Source organism: Calonectris borealis, chromosome 9, assembly GCF_964195595.1.
Source record: "Calonectris borealis chromosome 9, bCalBor7.hap1.2, whole genome shotgun sequence".
Lineage (NCBI taxonomy): Eukaryota > Metazoa > Chordata > Aves > Procellariiformes > Procellariidae > Calonectris > Calonectris borealis.
The window spans coordinates 23,798,532-23,822,899 of record NC_134320.1 but is presented as its reverse complement, the minus strand read 5'-3'; the positions used below and the strand labels follow the sequence as shown (position 1 = coordinate 23,822,899).

Sequence of the window (24,368 nt, the reverse complement as noted above, 5' to 3'; positions counted from 1 at the left end):
TGACGGAGATCTCCCATCATTTTCATGGGTTGGCAATAGTTAGTTGATGAGTTCCTCCCTCAATTCAGCTTTATGGTCTCCTTTTCTCTCTCGGAGCTCCTGCAAAGGACAGGCTGCAGTTTGCTGGGTAAGGTCTCTTCTGTCTCACCTTTCTTGGTAGTGCCGTTCTCTCTGTTCATCCGCAGACTTTCTGGCATATTTCCATCATAAAACAAAGGCTTATGCAAAGGAAAAAAAAGTTAGTAGGTATGAGGAGGACTTTCCCCCCCCCAAAATAGAGTATTTTTCTATGTGATAACCTCCCGGTCTTTAAATCTTGAATAACAAGATTTTTTCAGGCTTAAGTGTTGTCTTATGACCTAAACGCTATTCTGGGTTTGTGTCCAGTTACGTTCCCACAAGCTTCCTGTGTGACCCTGCATCAGGCATTTCATTTCTTTGTCCCACAGTTTCACTTGTGAAGCGAGGAGAATAACAACCCCACTCCAGCCAGATGTTCTGGGGATGGATTCGTGAGTCCTTGTGGGGTGATGTGGTGCTGGGTCATAGAAATGCTTTTGTGCTCCTGCTTCAGATGTCAGGATGTCATCTTGGGCTAATGTTCATCACGAAATGAATGTCTCTCCAGTTTCAGGTTATTGTGTTGTGGCTTGTGTGCTAATGGATTAATTTCAGATGTTTTCAACGTAGTTGGTTGTTCTCTTTGTTTCCAATGTAGTCCTAATTTATTTAACAGTATTTGCCATTCAAGTCAACTGATTTTAGACAGATGTTTGTCTCTTGTGTTTTAGTCTAGACATCTGTGATTTACAATCTGTAGCCCATCTGGTGAATTGCCATGGGAGTATGCTTATTTTCAATGCTTGAAGTATTGCAACATACTCTTTGCAAGTGTTTTTGCAGTAGCGGCTGATGAGCCAACCATCAGAAAAGGTTTATTTTAGCAAAAGAATCCAACTTGTTTGTTCAGATTAGGGCAGCAAAATACTCTATTTCTATTCAAAACAACAACAAAAAAATGTTCCACTCCAAAATGTTGCCCGTAAATTGAAAATCTAGAATAATATATGGGCCTAGTTTAAAAAGGAAACAAAACCCACCTGGGAATGTAGAAGAACAGCAAGAGACCTGAGGAATCCATCTCGCTCATCTCCATTCTCTGTGGCTGAACAAGTATACTTGTCTAACCTTTTCTAAATACTTCAGCGAGCTTTAGATTGTCTGAGTTCCTTGTAACGTGTCAGCTTAGTCATCGCCGCTGCAGATCGCGGTTGGTGGTGCTCCGTCCCTGGCGTAGGATGGCCCTACGCCGCAGGACCAGGTCCTTCCTGCTCCCCTTCCAGCCCCGCGGCAGGAGGAGAAGCTGTTGATGCACAAGGGGACGATGTGCCAGGCTGTTAAAGCAGCCTCTTGACCTCGTCTGGACTGTCCTCCGCTTGTTAAATTGGTGAGGTGTGATGAACCCAAAATCCAAGGTGCGGGGTGGCATGTGGCGTCTTGTAGGTGAGGAGCGGGACGCTCTCAGGATAAGTATCTGGAAATGCAACGCACTTAATGTTTGAACCGTCAAACGTTTGATGTTTGAAAATTTATTAATTCATAGTATAGGAGATGAAAATGAACATTTAACCTAGCTTCCTCTTCAAATTCAGATGCGATAGTACTTCTGTGTAACAGCTTGTAGTACTGTGATAGCTTTGGACAGGGCATGTTCGGTGCAACTGATATGTTTTAGTTCATTTCCTGTTTTTATGGGTTACTGTATTATTTCTAGAATATGCCCCAAACCAGCACACAACATCTGGGAGACACACATTGCAAAAGAGCATGCTGCTGGGTAGGAATCTCTTGGTTCTTACATTAAAGCGTGGAGTGCTGTTGTTTAACTACAAATTGAATGTACTTGAGCCTCCTGCTGTGTGTAGCAGGTCAAGTAGCAAGCACAGGTAAAATAAACTGTTTTCAAGGGTCTTTAGCGTAAACAGCAAAGGTGCTGTCATGTAAATAAACCAGAAAATGCTCCAGGAGCTGTCTGCTTGATGTGTTTGGCAGATTTCTGAGTATTTTGGTTTGATGTTTGGTTGAATGAGTTTGTCTGCACATGTTGAAAACATCAGTCAAACCCAGACTCTAGACTGGATATTATTGTAGGGCTGTGGCTGCGAGATCCAGGTACTGAACATATAAATCAAATATACATGATCTGCAGTTTAATGTTAATAATGATAATTATTAACCGAAACTCGGAGAGACCGATGTATTTTTTTATAACTTTAATCATTTTTTAAATGCTTATGACAAATTAACTTGATAATCTGGGATGGGACAGAGGGTAGAGGACTATAATAATTTGTGACAATGTAGTCACAGGATTTAGAAAGGATGTTGAAAAAACATAAAGCAGTCATAGAAGTTGCAAAGGAGTTTAAGAAACGCATTTTACCTACATCAAATCCGCTTCGAGCTCCACTTTCAATCCCCGTGTTTGTAGGTACAGATTGAGGTGACTGTGTTCAACGGCTAAACCGTGCAGGAGTCTTCAGGCTGATACTTTTTTGGATGTCATTTGCATTTAAGTAGTCATTTGACGCCGGATCCAAGACCATTTGAAATCCATGGAGCCTTTTCTATTAAACTTGAGGGTTTTGGTAGTGGTTTTGTACTACTGTTATAAGGTGAAGGAATTACTTCATGCTACTAAACTGTGATCTGAATAGAAGATAAACAGTTGAGGTGCCAGACAATGTGAATGGACATGTGGTAGGCATCCTTTTATTCACATCCTTATGTGTAGGGGAGGTTGTCTTAAAAAAAAAAATTGACAAATATGTATGGATAAGTGGTATAAAAATCTCTATATGTTGCCTTCTTCAGACATGAGCTGGTGCTGTGGGGATGGCCAAGTGCTGGATGCTTTCGCTAACCCTATGCCTTGATAAGCTGTATTGATAATGTTGGTTTTGCCCCTTTCCTGACCCCACCTGTGGCAGGTTGAATGCAGCATAGGTGGGATTTTTTCTGACATTTCAGACCTCTCCAAAGGTATTTTTTAAAGCTGTCATTTTACCCCCTCAAGCACTTAATATTGTAAAAGCTGCTCCTTCTTTTCTCTCTAGTGTGGAGTTGCTTTAATCTACAGATTTATACTCATCTAAGGACAAAGTGTTCGGATCTTGATCAGCAGCAAATTGAAGACCCAGTGTCCTAGTAACTTAAGTAGTCACCGGGGAGTTGACTCTTCTTCTGCCTTTCACCGTATCTGAGCAGAGTTAAGTTAGCGTCTGAATTAGCTCTTGTCTGGGAGAGATTGCACCTCAAAATTGTGGTGATGTTTATATGTGAAAGCTCTTTACATCCTGCTTTAAAGGCTTCTATAAAGTGGTCTGACGCACCGCTGTTAGCTTGTGCTAACAAGCAGTTCTAGGGGATGGCTGAAAGGCTGGGAAAAACACTCGCCACACCTCTGCTGCAAAGGAAAGAAGATGAATGGAAGGATCCAGGATTTTTTTTGGTTTTGTTTTCCTTGTCATCACCTTGTTTGGTCTGTAAGCTGCTTTGAGAATAACCAAGTGGAGGGAGAAGACACGTGTGCCTGGCAGCGACAGGGAGCCTGTTTGTGCTTATTTCATTGAGGAAATTGTTCCGGAACAGCTGCTCATCCATGTGAAAATGCAAACCCTTGGGTCCCAGCCAAGGTCAGCAAGCCCTGGGTCATTAGTTTTAGCAAAGCAGGCCAATTTGCCCTTTAATTATCTTTGCTTTTCGTTCGGTCACACCTCTGGCTCCATAGATGTACTTCCTGAGAAGCGCCCTATGTGAAAGCTGTGATACCAGTTTTGTTGTGAATCAGAGGGAGGCATAATATTTTTTCATGGATTAGTTATAACTGTTAAGCTTTAGAAAATGTAATGCATTTACCTGACTGGATTTAATTTTCTACTTAGCTAGTGCAGTAGTTTCTTGTTATTAAAATGTACAAGATTCTTAAATTTCAAAGTAAAAGTGTCCAAATCACCAAGTTTCATACTGTTTCTCTGCTAATGCAGGTATTGCGGTGTGAAACGGTAAGTCAGTACACGTTTGCTAGAAACAGGGCTGAGAAATTCCTGAACTTTCGAGAGTTTTCTGTAACTGGTCTCACAATGGGAACTTTATAACACAGCCTGGTAGGGTTTGCTCTTAGTAATAAGCTACGCAAAACGGTCAGTAGAAACACAGAGTAAAACATATGCCCATGTGCTGGAGCTGGATGTGAAAAATATTCTACAGTGACATAATTTAGTAATGAAGAGAGAAAAGCAATGCTCTCTAAGCACTAAGGAAAGGAAAATAGTGTAGTAAAATTACTTCTTTCCCCTATAGCACTATGTGGAAAGAAAGAAATAGGAAAGATGCATTGCTATAGCTGGAGGAACTGAAATGCCAGATTTTGGCTTCTATAATTTAAGGAAAAAAAACTAATTAAACTAAAACGATCTTTAATGCATGCATAAAAGGTCACTCAGGAACAAGAAAAAAGCATGCTTATTCCAAAACTGCTTTTATACAAGAATTTTTAAAGTGTCATGGATTGCAACCAAGGCCATAATTAGCCTTGAAAACCTTGGGACAGAAGTTTCCTCAAGATGGTGACGTTATTCCTGAAGGAATAAAAATGGCCAGAAGAACTGACAATCTCTCTGTGACAGAAGCATCCTCTTGGCCAGGGAAGTGGGAGACAGAGATGGAAGGGAGACTTGCTTTGATCTGCAGCTTCACACAATGAACCATAATACGAGAAGGAATAGAAAAATTGTTGTAATTTTTGTTAGACTACGTGTGCAGGTGTTTTTTAAAAAGGCAATAGACTTGCAAAACCTTTTTGGTCCTCTAAAATGGTTAAAATAATTAGCTTGCATGCTGTCAGAGGAGTGACAGAGCAGCACAAAAGAGGGAGCATGTGGCTTGGAAGAGGAGGACTTACTGGGGTGTCAAGCTGTTAATTAGCTCTGCCATGATGTGAGACTGAGTTGCTTCTTTTACTGTCCCTTGACTATTAACATGTGTTAGAAATATGAAAACTTCATGCTCTTGCAGCGGGGGACAAGTGTGGTCTGTCACCTGCCTGGCTGATGGCCTTCGGTGCCTGCAGCCTGGTGGCTCCTCTGCTTTTCCTCTTATTTCAGAGGAGGGGGAATAATCTCCTTGCACCTGCCTTTTGGATGGAGCCAGCCCCAGCATTTTGGGGCAGCCCTCCAGAAGCTGATGGAGGTGCTGTGTATTTACGGTGTTGGAGCTCGGGGTGGAATTTGGCCTCTTGCTTTGTCAGCAGAGGTGGCCAAAGCTGTTCTGGCTCGGGTTCATTATGAACTCGGGAGGCAGCCTCGGTTTGTTAACAGGTTCGAAAAGTATTAAAGCGAGTTCATTTCAGTGTACAGCATCCGTGTTAGAATGGACTGGCTTTTTCGCCTTTAAATTAAATTTTGTATTGAACCACAAGCTTCAATTAAAACTTGCAAAGCTCTAATTCCATAGAGGACACATTACTTATATCCTTCCTGTGGATACAAGCAACTGAGGAACATCCTTCTCTAAATGTCTACTTTTTAACAGTTCAAAAATATTTGACATAAACAAAAATATGCCAAAAAAAACCCCCCACCAACCCAAAAGGTATGGTTTTGTTTTAGTGTTAATTGGGGAATGGTTTCACTGGAAGAATAATAATTTAATAATTCCTGGGACTCGTGCTGTGGAGATGGGGTCTGTATTTTACTCGTTACCGCTTGAAGTTGTTTTGATACTGTTGATGAGAGAGATGAAATAATGTATGCTAAAGTCATTTGGCTAGCCTTGAAATCAAAGCGCTGGAAACAAAATCTAGCTGCAAATCACTAGGCTGTCATTCTTTTAAAACCTCTTATCCAAATGACTTTAACAGTTTGTGGGTCATATGCAAGGTTAAGAATCATCTTGCACAGTGCACGTTTTGATGATAAAACACAATTTTTTTTTTTTGTATTGGAATGGAAGTGTTACAGTCAACAGTATCAGTGTGGGAGTTTGATTTCTTCCTGCAAGTAGATCGCTACTCCATATGAGCAATTGGCACAAGGTTTAGAAGGACAGATATGAGGCGTGCTGAACAAAGTGTTTCTCATTTGTTGTATAGCGACTATCTGGTCTGTATGTAGAAACTCCAAAACTGTTCCATTTTTAAATTTATTTCCAAGCCAGTACCTATTTTTGAGAAAGACTGGCTAGGGCCGATACGACTATAAGTAGATAGCATTTTGGTGAGGGGTTGAAACAGGTTAAACATTAAAGCTTTATTCTATTAAGCAACGTTTATGTGTAACGTTTAAATTACTGTCTACTTAAATGGTGAACTCAGGATTTTTGGTTTTATGATGACTTTTTTTCTTGCAGTTTTTCAGGTTTGAGAAATCACTGACAAGAAATGAGTCGCGTAACAGTGTTAGCTATTCATTTTACCTAATCTCAGGTGTGTTCCATCCTGAAGAACTGAACAACACTTGATAATCCAGTGTGGATTGAATCCCCCAAAAAAGTGTCATGTGCGTTTATCGGTATTGGCCATTACATATAGATATACTGTCCAACTTAGTGTGGAGTGAAACTTGGCAGTGTATATGGACCAAAGTAGATTCAGAGAAAAATAAAAAACCATATTCCTCAAAAGAAATTTGCAGAGATTTTTTTGATAGGGAAAACACATTTACTCAAATAATATTTCTGTAAAGTTCTTTCTGAACCAATTGTCACTTCATATTTTTGATGGGTTTAAATACAGCCATTTAGATGGCAACTCCCCCCCCAGTAATCGCTTACTGCTCATGCTGAATTTTTTTCCATCCACACTAAAATTGTTGGCTATCTGGGGAGACAAATAATGTTGAACGGGCTAGAGAATAGGGGTGGGGGGAACCCCTATGAGCTGAAAAAGAAGGAGAAGTAATAATGACTTTTTTTTTCTTATTGGGGCTGTAGTATAGGTGAAGTTCCCTACATAGTTAAGTATAGGGAATTATGAAGAGCAGTAGAACCACACACCTAAAACGACTTCTTTTAATTTAACCTTTGGAGTTTCCATGTGCTTAATACACTCGATGATAAATTACCATATTTCAAATCTAAATGTGACTAGTAAAAACCATATGTGCTGATTAGACTATAAATAACTGGATAGAGAAAACGAACGAAGATCAGAGGAGATATAAATATCTCGGATGGATTCCTGTGTGTAACTTGGATTTTGAGAGGTTGGTAAGTCCTGCTTATTGTACAATAAGCAGCCTGAGGAGTATAAAAATGTAGATGGATAGGGAATGACTGATAATTTAGTGTGGACTGGTTTTGCTGATGTCGGACAACAGACTGTGGCTCACTTTTTTGTCAGGGATTTCATCTGATTTGTCTAAACTTAAGGAGCAGTCACTCTTGAAGGCCGTTACATCCCATCTGTGCCTGAAGTCCTTCACATGTCTTAGTGTTTAGCTTCCTTACCTAGAATGTGATATGGTTTGGAGATGTTAGATGGCTTCTCCATCAGAGAAGGTTATGAAGTTATCTTTTGTATTGTTAGTCAAAGCTAAAATTCAATTTACAATGACAAGGAGCAGAGTTCTCTCTGAGCTCTTCTCATGAGTTTGACCATGACTATTTTCTTCGCCCATGGCGAATGGGCTAACTAACAGGTTAGTGTACACATATTAATATGTAATAAGGAAGTAATGAACTTAATTTTTCTTTTTCAAAGTAGTAAACTCACATTGCAAACATCTGTCTGATGTTTGGGGGGTTCGTTTTATTGACTGCTGTGTGTGATGTTCCTGATTTTAATGGCTGAATCAATGAGGAATTGAGCAAACTATTTCCATTTTATCTAGACGCTTTCTTTTAGCTGCAAGGCTCTGTTTGCAGAAGTCGAATGGTTATGGCACTTGCTTTGTTATATTAGTACTCAGTGCCTCAAAATGGAACTTGCATGTTCAGGGCTGGATTTCGGAGTGGAAACCATAAGCTTCTTGCTTGTATAACCACATTCCAAGGTTAGTCTGAATAGCTGAGATAATGAATTTGGTCTTTGTGCATTCTTAAATAGATAGATAGTTTTTCACATATGTGATTTTTTTGCTACAATTGGACGCTTTCCTTGGGAGCTGCCTAATTCCAGGCTGCACAGTTTCTGCTTTGTTCTCTGCTCCCATGCCTTCGACAAGAATAACTTAACCAGATTTCAATATAGGAATTGTGGGCTGCTAAAGGACATATTGTGTTACTGCTTAATGCTGTATAAGTTGATCAGTGGGTAATATAAAGTCTATGTTTTAGTTGTTTTATGATGAAAATATTATTTCAACGGAATATATGGTAAAGTCATTGAACAATGATCTTATTCTCAGAATGATGGCACAAGGCATTTTCCATATACCAGAAATTAGTGGAGCTGCTCATTTTGTTATTGCAGGCTTCAAAAATAAAGCTATTTTTAGCCTTTTCTGAGCAATTGTGCAATTTTTTAACTGAAAAAACTGATATCTTATTTCTCTCTTTCTATTAGGACCAGCAGAGGTTCCCATGATGTCACCCAATGGATCCATTCCCCCTATTCATGTGCCTCCCGGTTATATCTCACAGGTATGCTTCTTGAAGAATTAAAATGTATATAAAAGCAATAGCATTGATCCATGTAGAGAAGTCTACTTGGTTGCAGTTTAATTTAGAAATATTAATGAAAATGGTAATACACATTTTCGTACTCCTCCTCTTTACTGAGTACACACACTTTTGCACAAGTGAGCATGCGTGTGCACCTTCACACACTGGTATGTATACCAGTGGTTTTTTAACGCTAGCAAAAGCCATGCATACAGATTGAGCCTATATGTGCAACTTCTCTCCCTTTGTGAGAGGGAGAGAAGTCCACGTTTTTAGGTGGTGCCTGAAGTTCTAGTGTGACAGTCAGAAGGGGTAGGAAACCGGTGGAAGTGAGAGAAGGAGCCAATGTAGCTATAAAATATGCTTTTGATCCTCAGTATCTTCCCAGAAGAAATCTTGCAGCATATCAAGAACAAGGGGTTTTGGTTTGTTTTCAACAATAAATGTGTTTTAATTATCTATTTATGGAAAAAATGGAAAAAGCTTTTCACAAAGCTGTAGGTTTTGGAACTCTTGAACAGCTACTGCTCTTCTATGTAAATAACCATTTCAGATCACCAGATTGATTGTGTTCCTTCCATCTTCTGCAAAGCTTAGACTCTTTTCTGAAGTAAGGAAGAAAAAAAGAAAAGAAAATAAAGAAAGGTTGATGTAAGGCAGAATAGCTGTGAACAATAAAATAAATCCAGTAATTTCACCACTTTCATTGAGACCTGGACTGGACCGAAAGCTTCATTAAGAGTATACAATGTATTTCAAATATCCTTGATGAATAGCATAAGAACTTTTGATACATATATTTTGACATCTGGTTAAGCAGAAAATGGATGATGTTCTGGAATTCCTTCCCCTCCCCAGGAAACATGTGAGCTTGTGTAATTCTGAAAAATTGTGGATGGCGTCATACTTAAATCCCACAAAATACTGCAATCGCTCTGTGGTATTTTAACTTCTGAACAGAGTGAAAACATGCCTCAAGTATGGGGGACGTTGTTAGCCAGCCTCAGAGAGGGGGCACACAGGACGGCAGGGTGGTCCAGCTTCCTCCTGCTCCTCAAGCATCCCGAGGTGGGTGGTTGGGGTACGCTTTGAGACAGCATTTGCAGTGCTGTTAATACTCCTTATGTGCTCACCTAATTTAATAAACTGGCCCATATCATGCAGAGGAATTTTTTAAAGATTTACTCTTCCTTTGAAATAACTTTAACACCTTCTTCTTATTAAAATGTGTATACCTCTCAGTCCCTGCACTGAGATAAATGCTTGGGTATAATTGAAATGCTTTCCAAACCAGAGTAATGAAATCTTCTAGTTGTGTCTCTGTCTGAACCCGGTTCCTCTTTAATGCTTTTTGTGGGGCACCATTCTAATTCCACTAAAGAAGCCTTTAAGTAGTTTCTTAACCAAAAAAACCAACCAAAACCAACCAAGCCTCTTCTGAAGAAATTTTTCCAAGGAGCTGGAAATATGTTGTAAAGTTTTAGAGGAAAACTGTATTCAGTGCTTTTCGGCAGCAGAATGTGTTCTGCTGTGTGACGAGCGAGCCTCTTGCCTTTCAGACTGCTTCATGTTAACTAGTAGTTGAAAGCGTGTAGTAATCAAACTAGTTCTTGCTGTAATAAATGTCCCTGCCTTACTTGCTCTTGCTTTTGTCTATTGCCTCATAGTTAACAACTCTTATTTTATAGTAAACAGTGAGAACACAAATTTAGAATGGCAAGGGAAAGGTCATAAAGTAAATTAATGCACTCTGAGATATGAATCAAAATATATTTGATTTTTTTGTTGATTTGTCCCCAAAGTGTACATCTAAGAGTCAGGCAGAAAGCAGATACCCCTGCGGAGGAGTAACGGTGCCTATTAAAAAAAGGCATGAAATCTTTTTTCCATTTTGTTATGCCAAGCCTGTTGGAGCTGTGAGTATTAGCCTTAAATATTACATTAGTTATCTAGTGATTGTAACCCTGGATTAACATGATGCTTCATTACCTCTTCGGTATTGTAAAAATGATTAGCAAAAAATTGGCAGGAGATTGTGTGCCCTGCAAGATTGGCTCCACTGGAAGCAGCGGAAAAATAGCTACATGCTATTTCTAGACTTCAAGGACCATATTAGTAGTTGTGACTAGAAGCTGGATTTGTGGATGTTAAAGAGATGTTCCCAATGATGAGGCTTAGCCAGGGTGGGAGAAAGTCCAGGGAAATAACAGAAGACAAATACCACCAGTTCAGATCTTTCATGCTATGGTTTTACTTTCAAAGGCTGGTTCAATAAAGCCAGTTATTTTGCATTTCCTTTTCAGCAGACAAACCTCTGTGCATCTCTGGCAGATATGAACTATCAGATCAGAGTTCATGTCTCTGCAATTCTTTGTTGGCTAAGGGTTAGTTAAATATAAAAGAGAAAAAATTTCCTGGCTGGAACTTGGTGGACAATATTGCTACTGTGAAAGTTAGTTGCGGAAGGTGGCATGGTAGAGAAATTTGTATTAAATGCTTGCAAAGTCAACAATTTTGGTTTCAACTGTTGGATGTTGAAGGAGAAGAAGGGAGCAGCTCCTACAACTTGTCAGGAGCGAGGCACAAGCTGTTAATGCCCATTCCAGTTCTGAGCCGCAGATGGAGCGGCATCCCTGCCGCCTGAGTCCTGCGGGGCAGGCTGGGACCATCCGTTGGGATGTCCATCTGCTACGTGCCCTTGGGGTTTGAGGCCCAATGCCTCCTCCTGGCTCCCAGAGCACTCTGGCTCCCTGGTGTCAGCATGATCTGAAAATTAAAGATCATAATTTGGATGCCAAGCTATTAAATTTGGGGACATTTTCATGGGTGGTTGTTTCTGCTTTCACAGTATATGTTTGGGAGGAGGAAAGGAGGATTTGGGGTGTTCTAATGAGGAGAACTGGAACAATGGAAATATCAAAAAGCACGATCATGAACTTGTTTGCTTAGGGCTATTGGCTGAGGACTGCTCTCTCTGAAATAAATCTGGAGCAATTCCACTGGAGATTGAGGAATTACTCATGTGTAGTTGGACATGAAAATTTGGCATGAAACTCCACGTTTGATTTTATTTACAGAGTTGCTAATATGTGGTCCCTGCCACAGATATTTTAAGGCTAAAGGACTAATTTACTGGTTGGAGCATGAAGTATGCATAGAGCTGGTAAGACTCCTTTTGTCAGGAGGTAACATTGGGGTCATGTAGTCTGAACTATGCAACTCAAGCCATGGTCCTGCAGTTCAGTATTCCTGCATCAAGCACATAGCATTTGACATAACTGGAGCGTAACTTCTAGAAGGAGGAAAGTCTCTAAATGACCTTCAAAATGGTAGAAAATCCATCACATCCTTGGGAATCAGGATTTTGGTCTTGGGTACATCCTCTACCCGAAGAGAGGTGTTCTCCAAAACCATGTTTGGCTAGCATAAGCTTTTAGCTACAGACTCCTTGTATTATGGCTTACTGCTCACAGAGCTTCTCTGTGTGTTGTGTAGACTGCGATCGATGGAGTCATCCTTTAACAGGATGATCCTCCCCAACGCTCTGAGCACAAGGAAGGTTGGGCAGATCTCACACTCACATAGAGCAAGCCATAAGGGACAATCCTTTTAAGTTCATGAGCATTGGTCCTGCAGATCTGTATCATCCTAGATTTAAAATAGCCCAACATGCTTGCCAGCGTTACAGATGTTCATCTGTCTGTTTTCCAGGTTCAAGGTACAGATTTAATACTGGTGTTTGTACGTGATGGATGGCAAAGATAGTGATGTAAACTTGCCAGGGCTGGCATGAACTTGGATTGGCATCCTTAATAAATTAAGTGAATAAATAAAATGTTGACATCCAAGTTCCTTGCGGATGAGCTCATTCTGTACTGTTTTCTGGTACAGATTGATTTATGAATGAAGTTTCAAATTAGTTTATGAAATTCCCAAAGTATTGGTCGTGGTCCACCCAGTGGCCATGCTCCAGATGTCCTTTTTGAATCTAGCACACTAAGTTTAAGTGAAGTAAGAAAATTTTTTTGAAAACAAATGGAAATTAATTCCATATTACCGTATTATACCCATTCAGTAAATGTGTGTTACAGAATGAGAGTGATTGTATTCCTTTAACTGGAACTCACAAAATACAGGTACAGTTTACCTGTGCAAAATTAACATGACTGTCTTATTCCTGAGGATGTAGTATTAAATTTCAGTGGAGAAATACTTTGAATATGAGAATTATCTCTAGGTAGATTGAGTTTTCATTGCTACACTGATATCTTTAATGTAAAACAAATAACATTTAAAATGGTATTCTCAAAATGTGGCAACTGATGGGGGAGGCAATTTTGTTGTGTATGAGTAATGTTCATCCAGATTCTCCTGAAAGATCATCTACCTACCTCACTTGCAATTAAGCTCCCTAAAATATGGAAAAAACCACACAGAACTATGCTATAATAATATTGTTATTGAGGCGGCATGCCAATTACATCAGCAAGCACAAAAAATAACAGCAAAAGATAATTTACCTAGTAACTGTTTGAAAAACACAAAATAATGAAAGTTTAACTCTAGGTGCCAAATGACCAGAGATACTTGTTTTCTGTAAATATAAACTGCTAAAATTAGTAGTAGCAATTACTTTTAATATTCCAGTTGCATCTAGAGACCTCAACAGGGATTATGGTTTCATTGCTTCTGGGCACTGAAGTAGAGACAGTTTAGCAGACTGGTGTTTCCTGATGAATTTATGATCTTCATGACAAATGCTTTTAAGCAGATACAAAGAATTGCGGATTCCTTCTTTAAATAGCAAAGTTTAACTTCTCTGCTAGGTTACGTGATTTACATGAATGGATCAAAACTAATTTCCTCTGTCTGATGAACTGAAAGAGTGTCATCTCCCAGAAATGCACTACTATAATCTACCCACTGCAAGTTTTACAAATCAAGATATATTTACAGTCTTAACCTGTGCCGTTTTTATAGCTACCTAATGCATATAATATATAATACATTGGATTACCGATTTTACGATCTGTTAAGGACAGAATATCATATTTAAAAATATTGTGCAGCTTCAGAAATTTACAGGTAAATCTATAATTCCTAGTTTAGGGAGAAAATGCCCTGTAGGATAGGGAAATAAAGTATTTTTTTGCAAGGTCCCCTGTGTTTCTGCGTTCATTTGGAACATGTGCACATGAAGTAACAAGAATGCCGTCAGCATTTGCGCCCTGGGAGGAAACAAATAAAGTGTATTAATATTAATCTCTTAGCTTTTTGACGAAAGTCATTTGGAAGGCTGGCTCATCCCCTGATCTCTGGCTTTTCTCTCACTACCGCTGGTATTTTATAGTTTCATCTAGCAGGATAATTTCATCAAAAAAGGCTTTGAAGGAGCTCTGAGCTTTCCTCCCGGCTCTCTAGAAGATAGTTCAGGAAGAGAAATCCTAATAATTTTAAATAGGGGTTTACCTGGTGTGCTGCTACAGAGTACAAACTTTCTGTCTAAATCTGTTCTTTGACATATTCATCTTTCACTAGGACACAAAATACACATGTAGTCTGGTCTAGATGCACAGATAAGAACTTATACCCACCTGGAAGACTAAAGTTGTCTTTGAGGCTTGGACTGGTTAAAGCCATGATGAAAACTTTTCACATCAAGATGTAGGAACTTGCTATCTCAAATTAGAGCATGATCCAAGTCTAAGAGAGTTAAGTCCAACATTTCTGTGCACAGTCCTAAATGAGTAGTTCTGTTTATCAAGTATGTACTAAATGGAAAAGAATTTTCCTCTTCTCCAGGTTTTGGAGTGCAGGTTTCGGACCTGGGGCCAGGATGAGAGATGCTGAGGAGGTTGAGTAGAACCAGTAGCAGAGATGGGAGGCCTGAAAATGCAGCAGTTACACCGATGTGATAGTCTAAATCTCTGAGGTTCAGCCGTCTTTTCAGGACTCTCTAAAAGACTTCGACATTTAAAGCTAGCAGATGACAAATTGCTAGCTGAGGTTGTAAATTTAGAGGTTAGAATCAAGTACGTTAAGCTAAACAATTCCTATTCTGGTTATTCAGCATAGCAAGCAACGCATTTTTTTAATGTAAAACGTCAATTACAAGTGAGTGAATTAACTTTTTATAGAAAATTTTCTTCTGTAGGAGGCCAGCCAACCCACAGAAATTGTCCGTGTTTGTGGTTGCAGCCCGTAGCTAACAGGCGTAAATTCATATAACCTTAGGGTTATAGCCTAGGGAAAGAACTGGGTCAGCTAATACTGGTTAAATTTTACCCTGTGATAACTTGCTCAGCTGATGCCCGAGGCACGGACTCGTGTTTGCAGGAGCATTACCACTGTGGGCATCGCCTCTTAGACCAGGGCTTGTCACTGCAGCGGAGTCAGCAGAAACAACCGTGTGCCCATGCCGTTGCGTCACTTCAGGGTATATCAGCATAAACAATTTTTTCTTTGTGGTTTAGGCTAAGACGCTGTGATGTGACGAGAGTCGCTGGCGCGTGGGGATCTGTAGCAGAGTCTCTTCTGCTGATGCTGCTATGGGGGGTGGATAACTCCAGCTAATGCTGGTGGCAATCAGCTGAGAGTGGCAGCATCTTATCGCAGGTGCCCTTGATGGACATCCACTTACCTCATACAACACATTCATCACATATATTATTCCATCTGTATGTCATAAGTCAGCTTAGAAAAAATTAGGTTTTTAACAGCCTGTTTGTTGTATGAAACTAAATTATGCTTCCTTCATGCTTTTCTACCTTATGCTTGTCAGTGTACAGAATCAAAGGGATAGTAATGGTTCTTATGCGGTTGTATTTTTATGTTCCAGAAATGGCAGAAGTTTTTTGAATAAGCTTCAAGAAAAGCTTGGCTCCTAAGTCTGGTCTGAAATTTGGCTGGTTGACTGTTCTCCAGAAATATAGCTCTGGAAAAATTATAAGCTGAAAAACTTTTTTCAGCCTAAGCACATTTCCACCTTCCTACATCTGTTTTTACATGCTCTTGACTATGGCATTTGGGGCCAAGTTACGCATATTCCAGAGCTGATTTGCACGGACGTACAGACCAGCTCTGTGGCAGAAAGAACCTTCTGCCCTATGGTTTGTCTTGAACAGACACCCATTGTGAACAGAGCAATTCTTTTGAAAACATGTGTCAACAGGACGGGTTCCTGCAGAGTACCTGTCTCTCTGCACACACGCAGCCTCCCCGCAGTAGCAGTGCCAGCTAATTTCCCGGTGGTACTAACTCCGTACTCGCTCAGAGCGCTGTCAAAATCAGTGACAGAAATTTTATGGGCAGAATGTAAGGTTGGTCGCGGTGAGTACTCTTATTTTGGCGCTTTGTGTTCCTTTTTCAATTGTTCTACTCCCTAAATACAGGTTATTTATTTTGTCTCTTCCCCACATAGTTATCACGAGCAGCAGTAAGTCTCCCAGTGATTAGTGTGGCTATCTGAGTCTCCAGGAAAAGCCACATCACCACGATGATTACTTCTGCTGATACTAATTTTAGAAACGTGTTCATGAATAAACCTAAGGACCAACCATTTGCTGATGGGAGAACAAACCGTAAACAGTGCTGTTTTAAAAATATGTTTGGTTCAGATGCTGCATAACGTGCTCATTTCCCTGCCTTCCCTTCCAGGTGATAGAAGACAACACCGGCGTTCGGAGGGTGGTGGTTACCCCCCAGTCTCCGGAGTGTTATCCTCCTAGCTATCCTTCGGCCATCTCTCCAACCCATCACTTACCTCCATACCTGACGCACCATCCCCATTTTATTCACAACTCTCATACAGCATTTTATCCTCCTGTCACTGGACCTGGGGACATGCCACCACAGTTTTTCCCACAGCATCATCTTCCCCCTACAATATATGGAGAACAAGGTGAGCTGGAAGGAAGGTACTGGCATTTCACACCTGTGTTCAGCAAGATTTAAGGACTAGTGAAACCAAGAGTGGAAATTGATTGGAGAACTTGTAGAGTGGTTTTGCCCACATGGATGGAGCCTCCTTCTTTAACATCTGGAGCAGGAAAGTGTCGGGAGGTGTAGCCATCCAGAGTGCAGCAATGCAGGACAATCCTGTGTTGCAACACTAGGTTGCAGAAACAAAACCAATTTTAACTTAATTTGTAAGTACAGTGGGGAAAAAATGTCTCATCCATGCTCCAAACTAGGGACATGAGTCATGCCGATGGCTTTTGCTGCGTCACGATGCAGCATTCTACAGAAAACCAAGAGACAAAATGTGTCAGTCCTGGCTTGGGAATGAGGACGGATACGGAGGGCTGGATCCGAGCACGTCTTGCCACAGCCCTTTCCGGTGGGAAAAGCCGAATACCGCTTCCTGTTGGCTGTAATGTGCTTTCTGCCCCCCAGCCGTGGTTTTCCAAGAAATAACAGGCATTTTCTGTTTGTTATTCTGGTTGAGACTGTGCAGCAAGTCACTGAAAAGCATTGTCCGATACCGAAGGGTGGCATGGCAACCCTAATCAGGCCATGAGTAAATAGTTGCAAGAAAAGGAGTGAAAGGGGCACATTTCTGTCTGAACTATGCCCTGTTGTGCCTCTGCCACCCTGGAGATAAGTCTTTGTGTAATCTTTGTCTAAAGAGGGCGTTAACCAAAAAAGTAATCGGCAAAGCTACTTGAGATGTTTAACATGGAAATCGGTTCGGGATTCATGAACTACCTGGAGTTAAGACCCTTTCTAAAGAATATGTTTAAGCCATATCACCAGAAGTGAGGTTCTGCTGGAGTGGGAAAGATGGGGCAGAAAGAGAGAGAGGGAGGTACTTATTGATGCTACCTCTTGAAGTTTCTGTTGACCAACAGACCTCATTTTCTAGTGAGGAATGGACCCTTATAGCTGACATTTAACTTCATTATACTGGGGGGAGGAAGCGGGAAGCTTAGGAAACCAGCAGGATGGTGTAACCAGCCAGCCTCCCCATAGGGGAGGGACCTTTCTCTTGAAAAAGGAGCAGGTCAGATTGCTTGGCAAAGTCTCGGGTGCAAACGTGGTAGTGTGCGAAGCGAACATAGAGCTGCTAGTTAAGTAGATGTTGAATATTTTTGTAGCTTGGAGATACCAAGAAGCCGATTCAACTTTAAAAATACAGTAAATTAAAAAATCCTTGGTTATTTTACTGGAATGACCTATACCTGTAACACTGAAATAATTGAAATGGTGAATGTTGTACTGATAAGCATTAATCCACCATTTCCCATTTGCTGTACAATGACTTATAAAAAATCGCATTTATTTGTAGCATGCTGGTTTTAGGCAGTTAGTTGCTGCGAGAATATAAATACAATCATGTAGCTAGATAAGGAAAGGTGAAGGCCGAGACGCACTGAAATAGCAAAGAAAGAAAATCTGGCTAGTTGAAACAACTTGGAGAATTATAATACAGCATACATGGCAATCTCAACTTAAAAACAAGGCTTCAAACGGCTGGATAGGAATCTTGTTTGCTTCAGAAGTTTGTATGGTAACTTCTGAATGGATGTAGGAAAAAAAATGAAGAATATATCGAGTATCAATTGTTACTTTGCTAACAAAGGCAAAACTGTTGCTTTGGGCATGAATTTGTTTAAGCTTCAGACTCCAAGTGGAGTGCAAAAAGGAGGATTGAACTATAGAGAAAAGCAGAAAATATTCCGATTCCTGCAAGCTGACCTGCTTTATGTTAGAGATAGTCATTCTTGGAGGGGGGAAGGGGAGATGGTATTTAATGAAGTGTATCTGAAGTGTACATACGATATTTATGATATTTCTCAAGCTTTTTTTAGGGAGTTTTACTTACCCAAAGCTTCCACTTCATGCTGCACTTCTCTCCTTAGGCAGGTACAGTTGTCACGATTGTAAAGGCTATTTATACTGGGAAATTAAATTGCATGTAGTCGGTGATGGCAGCTTGAAACCAGGGCATCTCGGCTCATTCTGTCCAGTCAGGCCCTGGGGAAGAAACTGCTAAATTGCTGTGAACTTACGAAGGCTTATTCCTAAGTATCAGTCTCCCTGGGTTTTTCCTTGAAATCTGTGTCCCCGAAGCACAGAGACTGAAAGGAGGGGAAAAACTGTCGCCCTAATTGCTCTATTTTACTTGTTCGTATGCACTCATCCAATGAGTTATAAAATCTTAAACGGCAAATGAGCACACTTAATATAATTCAGTCCTGCAGAAAAGCTTTTTTAAGAAAAAAAAAAACCTTGGTTTGTTGTAAAATCCATCTCCGGGAAGATCTGGCATCGTTTCATTTAGAGATGGTCAGGAATTTGGTTTTCTGAAAAAACTGAGTGATGTTGTTGTTCTGAGTTAACACGGGTGAATTCTTTCGTTTCAGAAATCATACCACTATATGGGATGTCCAGCTATATTACCAGGGAAGATCAGTACAGCAAACCACAGCACAAAAAACTCAAAGACAGGCAGATTGATCGCCAAAACCGTCTGAATAGTCCTCCTTCATCCATCTACAAAAGCCATATAGGCAGCTGCACAACTGTATATAATGGTTATGCAAAGAGCCACAATGGAGCAAGCAGCGGAGGAGGCGGTGGCGGCGGGGGGGCTCCAGCAGTAAAGAAACCGGAGCGCAGAGCAAGAAGCAGCCCAAAGTCAAATGAACAAGACCCACATGGTAAAGACAGTTTTATTTATTTTTAATTCCTTTTTATTGCACCTTTCCGGCTTACGACCGCCTGTATATGGATCTAGTAACTATGCCAAAAAACACTACCACCCACACATAAAGACAGTGTTAATACAGTGTGAACTTAAATATAAACGTTGAGCTTGCTATACTATATTTGTTTTGTAAGATGAACCGGTTGCCTCCCTATCTTTTATGACTACTCCCTGGTAGATGCAGCATCATTCTCTTTTTATCTTTTGGAAACAGAAATGCATTTTGAGAGCAAGTTCTTGGCTTTGTTTTGCTTTTCATATAGGCATCTTGGCACTTCGCAAAAATCCTTACGGACAATTGAGCTATAACCAAAACCTGACTGCTAGGTACCAGTACTTTGCATCTTATTAGAAACTGTAGAGACGATTGCTGAAAAAACAAGTTTGTTTATGTGAAAGTTCAATGGAAGTACGATTAGTTGAAACAGAAGAAATTTGAGAAGAAATTGCTTAATCTTGGCCATTGGAATTAATGGTCAAATAAATCTGGCTACTTTTGAAATAATTTTCTTCAAGATTTTCAGAGGCTTATCACTTAAAAAATTGAAACTTTACAATAAAACATTAGGTCATTCATCTAGTCAAATCTCATTTATGACAAACCATTCTGCGCATAGCCAATTCTACCTAAATTTAACTCAGTAACTTGCTATAATCCATTATACCTTTCAGCCTTTCTCTTCTCTTCTCTGCCTCTCTCTTTGCTGACAGCTACAGCTGCAACTGACTGAGCAAACTTTGAGGTAGTAGCAAGCTTATACCTGGCACATCTAGGATATTTATAATGTAGCGCACTTTGAAATCTCTCGTGTGAATTTATGCAGACAACATAGGTTTCCCATTATCTGTATGCTGTGTATATTTATTTGGCTGTGTACTTTTACTTGAGAGATGTAACTGAAATAAATGCCCATGAAAAGTAACTTAATCGATAGCCGAAGGGGAAAAAAATGCTGCTGGCATGGTAAGGAATGAGGATTTACAGCCGTGCTTCGGGGTCTTTAGAATTAGCAAGGAGCTGTATTTGGGAATGCTTTAATGCAAGAAAATGAATCACTGCATTAAACTTCCTAATTATTTCTTGTGAGTCAGTTTATACAACCTTCAGTATTCTTATTTATGTTTATGTAAATTTTTTTTACTCTAATCTGTGGTGGAAGCACCTGGTGACAGACCTGGAATAAAGCATAGTCTTAACAGCTAAACTGCAATATAGCTTTAGTGGGTACTGAGTCAGCCTGGATGATCACTTTTAAAATAATCTAGATTTAATTTAAAAACACATAGTTTAAGGGTTTCCTGCAACCCTTCTGTTTGTCTAATTTTTTCTCTTGGAGTAGTCTGCTGTGCTCCGGCAGAAGAGCGTGAGCGCCCTTAAAATGCCAAGAAAATCAGTGAAGTCAGGGCTACGGCACGGCCAGTCTGTCACCCACAGAGCACCTTAAAACTGGGAACAGCAAATGACGGAGTCTTCCCCCAAATTGTGAAAAAGTCCATAACAGGAGACCATGCAAATAAGCATCAGTTGTCCCACTCTCCTGATAAATCCAACTCACCGAACAAAGCCCTAAAATAAGCTTCCACTTGATATTTATAAGCTTCTAATCATAGCTGCTGCTTTATATTTACCTTCTCTGTTTCTTCTTGAATTATTTGGGCATTTATTGATTGATACCTGACAAACGTGGCCATACCTGACAAACGTGACCATACAGGTAATTGGGGTGAGAGTTAAAAGCAATTTGGGAATAGCTGGTAATTTTGATTCATGCTGCTAAGATGACGGTGTGTTTAGAATAGCCAAGAAAAAGAACGTGTCAGAAGCAACAGGCGGCAAAGCTGTTTAAACTTGCACTTTTTGTGGATGTGTATCAATTCAAACCTGCTAATAGTTAAAAATTTGATGGTGCTGTGTGTCTGCTTCCAAAATTGCAGAGTAGCCTGGAAAAGCTATAAAATCTATATATATAATACGTGGAGAATAGGAGTCTTTATTTAGAAAACCACCTAGCCAAAAAACTCTTAAGAGGCAAGTAGGAATGTATGAATTTAGAGTAAAACTTAGAGTAAGGTGAGGGAGAACTGGAGGTGATGGGTTCGCTTGCATGAGTTTCTTAATTGAGATTGCGGTGTGTTTTATCGCATATTTCATATCTGGCTGGGGGATGTGTGTATTTGTGCATTGGTAGCTGGCGTGCTTATTTTGGGTGTTTGGATGTCGGAGCGAACCATTGAGCCAGCTCCTGTCACCGAAACAGTCATGCTGCCGCGCTGCCTGCCAGGGAGCGGGGCTTTAGGAGCCCTGTACGCAGCTGGAGCAGACACTTGCACATCCCAAATCCTATTTGCCGCAGAAAACGGCGTGCGTCGGCGCATGGTACTGCGGCGTGCGTCGGCGCATGGTACTGCGGCGTGCGTCGGCGCATGGTACTGCGGCGTGACATAGCAATTGCTTTCCTTAGGGACTGGGCTTTTCGAAAGCAAAGCGCTGGAAGCTGCCTCGGCGCGGGGAGCGTGGGTAGGAGCTCGCTGCTGGCGGGCGGCGTCTCGCCCAGCGCTGGGTGCGTGCCGGCAGTCCCAGCCGCTCCTCAGCCGACGCTCTGAAAGGCAGTTTGAGTGCCTGTTTTAATCGGTAGAGGAATGTGATCTGCACGGTGGCGTTTGTGACGGGGAAGTGGAAGATAGGCATTTCTGTTCTTGGATCTGCTGTCCCTGTGTTTGAGTAAATGCTTGTCCTGTTCCTTGTTTCTCGGTAGTAATTTCTTCGAGGGATGTGCTGCTCCTTACTGAGCACCTGCCCGCAATCCCTGCTATGGCTGCACTGAGGTTACTACAGAGTACTGTAAGAATTGAAGAAAATGTTCAGTGTACAATGCAAGGACAACTCCACTTTTTTCCCAAATGGTATGACATAAATCACAGGACATGAGATATTTAAGTTATTTTATTTCCATTAAAATATACGCTCATTGCATGTATTATGCCCATGACATTTGAGTAAGTGCTCAAGGAAAATTCTGCCATGTGTCAATAACTTACTGCCTCCTTCCAATATTAAAAGAACCAGGGGTTTTCCAAAAAGCTGATTCAGCACTGGCAGAAGAAATGGGGTGATGGCATCATCATTAGTACTAAAACAAAGTAAGTAAATGACTCTGGAGTACTTTTGGTTCAGTCACCTCTTCAACTGCGGATCCGCATGTGCTCCTCTTGGCCACTCTGTACTCTATACAGCGTAATGGTACATTAAAAATACATTGGTATTTCTGTTATGCACCATTATCCCAGCCTAGCTCGGCAGCATAGCATCAGGACCTCTTTTTAGTAGGGAAATTACAGTTTCAGATTGGCGATTTAAGTGCATTTCCTCTGGCCTTTTCCATTGACAGCATTGTGCCTTTATGTTGGGAGATGCACTTGTAAATAAAGATTTCTAGTTATGCTGGATGCTGGAAATATGCCATTTTAAGGCAAAAAAAGGAAAATGATGGCTTATAATTGCCTGAAAAGTTAGCAATTATTGCTGTGGTTGGATGGATGCTGCCTTGTACAGGCAGAAGACTTGGAGGTATGTTGCAGGGATTCTGATTTAAAATCCATACCGTAGCTTTTCTGCAGAGCTGTTTAAAAACTGAATGGGAGAGGAGGGATCAAGGTTGGTTGGTTGTTTTGTTCTGTTTTTTTCATAAAGGAGCCTCGCCGTGTAAAAAGAGCTGTAAGCGGAAATCCTGTCCCATTCATGCTGTCCTTTATGAATTTCAGTCTGAGTCACTTCCTTGTCATGCACTCAGTGGTTCACTTCTTGGTCATGTAGTGATCTGGTAGTTTGAGAAGTTTTGTGTGCGGCTGCAAGTACTGTGGGAACATAAGCAACTCTGAGCATTCTTACAATGCTTTCGCTTATTTGCTATAAAACATGGTTTTTTTCCATCAAATCAGATAAAATCTTTTTTTTTTTTTTAATCCTCATTGAAGTTTGAAGAACCTAAGATAGCCAAAACTAAAACACTTCAAATGGATAAGAGTAGAAAGCAGGAGATGGATTGTTCTGTGCATCCTGTCCAGGAGCTGGGTGGGTGCTGGGAACTGGGTGCCAGAATAAACAGACCTAGCCTGGGCACGATAGAGGGTTTAGTCCTGCCCAGTCCTTTGGGTACCCACTTGTCGACCTGTTGTCTGTGAACTTGTCTAACTCTTTTTTGAAAAGCAGACGTGCTTTTCAGCTGCCCAAAGTGAGCAACGCTGACTTGGTGTCCACTTTACTTCTCTGAGAGCTGGTTTCTTGCACATGGAGTTGGCATGCATTACGTATGGAGAAGAGAGAAAAAAGATTGGAATTATTTAATAGTTCAAAGAGTATTGTAGACTACAGATAGATCAGAAACTTTTGTAGTACCATTGTCATATGTGTACAACCAGCTTAAAAACTCAAAGATGTTGCTCTCCTATCATTGAGGCTTTGTAAATCTGACTTTGTGCACTGAAGCAGCCTTCAGGTACTCCCAAAGGTGAAAACCATTGCCTCAGATGCCTCATATTCCTGCCTGCATTGCTGATGGACATTTCTCAGGAGATATGGCTAGCTCTATGTTCTCGTAGAACACGTGGAAAGTGGGATTAGCGAGAGAACTTTCTAACTATGGTCGTTTTAATTTGAAAACATTTTAAAAGTGCTGAACTCAGCGAACCAGAAGTTCTGAAATGAAGAAGTAAATTTGACTGGTATGGCTAGCCTGGGCTGATGCTAGCAAGAACTAGTACCAGCAAGTACCCCCGAGCTGTGTGGGATACGCTCTGCAAGCTGTTAGTACATGATGCGGAGTGGATGACGACGTATGAAAAAATAGAGCTGACACTTTCTTGATACAACCCTATCCTGTTCTCCCTCTCTTCTTTATAACATTTAAATACATTTAGAAAAAGTGTTTTTTTCTGGTTTTGTTTTTTTTTTTTTTTTTAATTGTATCAAGGTTTTTTTTAATCCAGAGCCTGTGAATTA

The 24,368-nt window shown here is 40.6% G+C and overlaps 1 protein-coding gene across 1 annotated transcript in view; it reads left to right on the top strand.

The window, feature by feature from the left end:
- Positions 1-24,368, top strand: part of FNDC3B (fibronectin type III domain containing 3B) — a 171,561-nt gene that overhangs the window by 54,858 nt on the left and 92,335 nt on the right. The window contains exons 3-5 of the mRNA XM_075157388.1: positions 8,564-8,640; positions 16,318-16,561; positions 19,026-19,322. Coding sequence (XP_075013489.1) covers positions 8,564-8,640; positions 16,318-16,561; positions 19,026-19,322 — 618 coding nt within the window. The remainder of the gene's footprint in view (positions 1-8,563; positions 8,641-16,317; positions 16,562-19,025; positions 19,323-24,368) is intronic.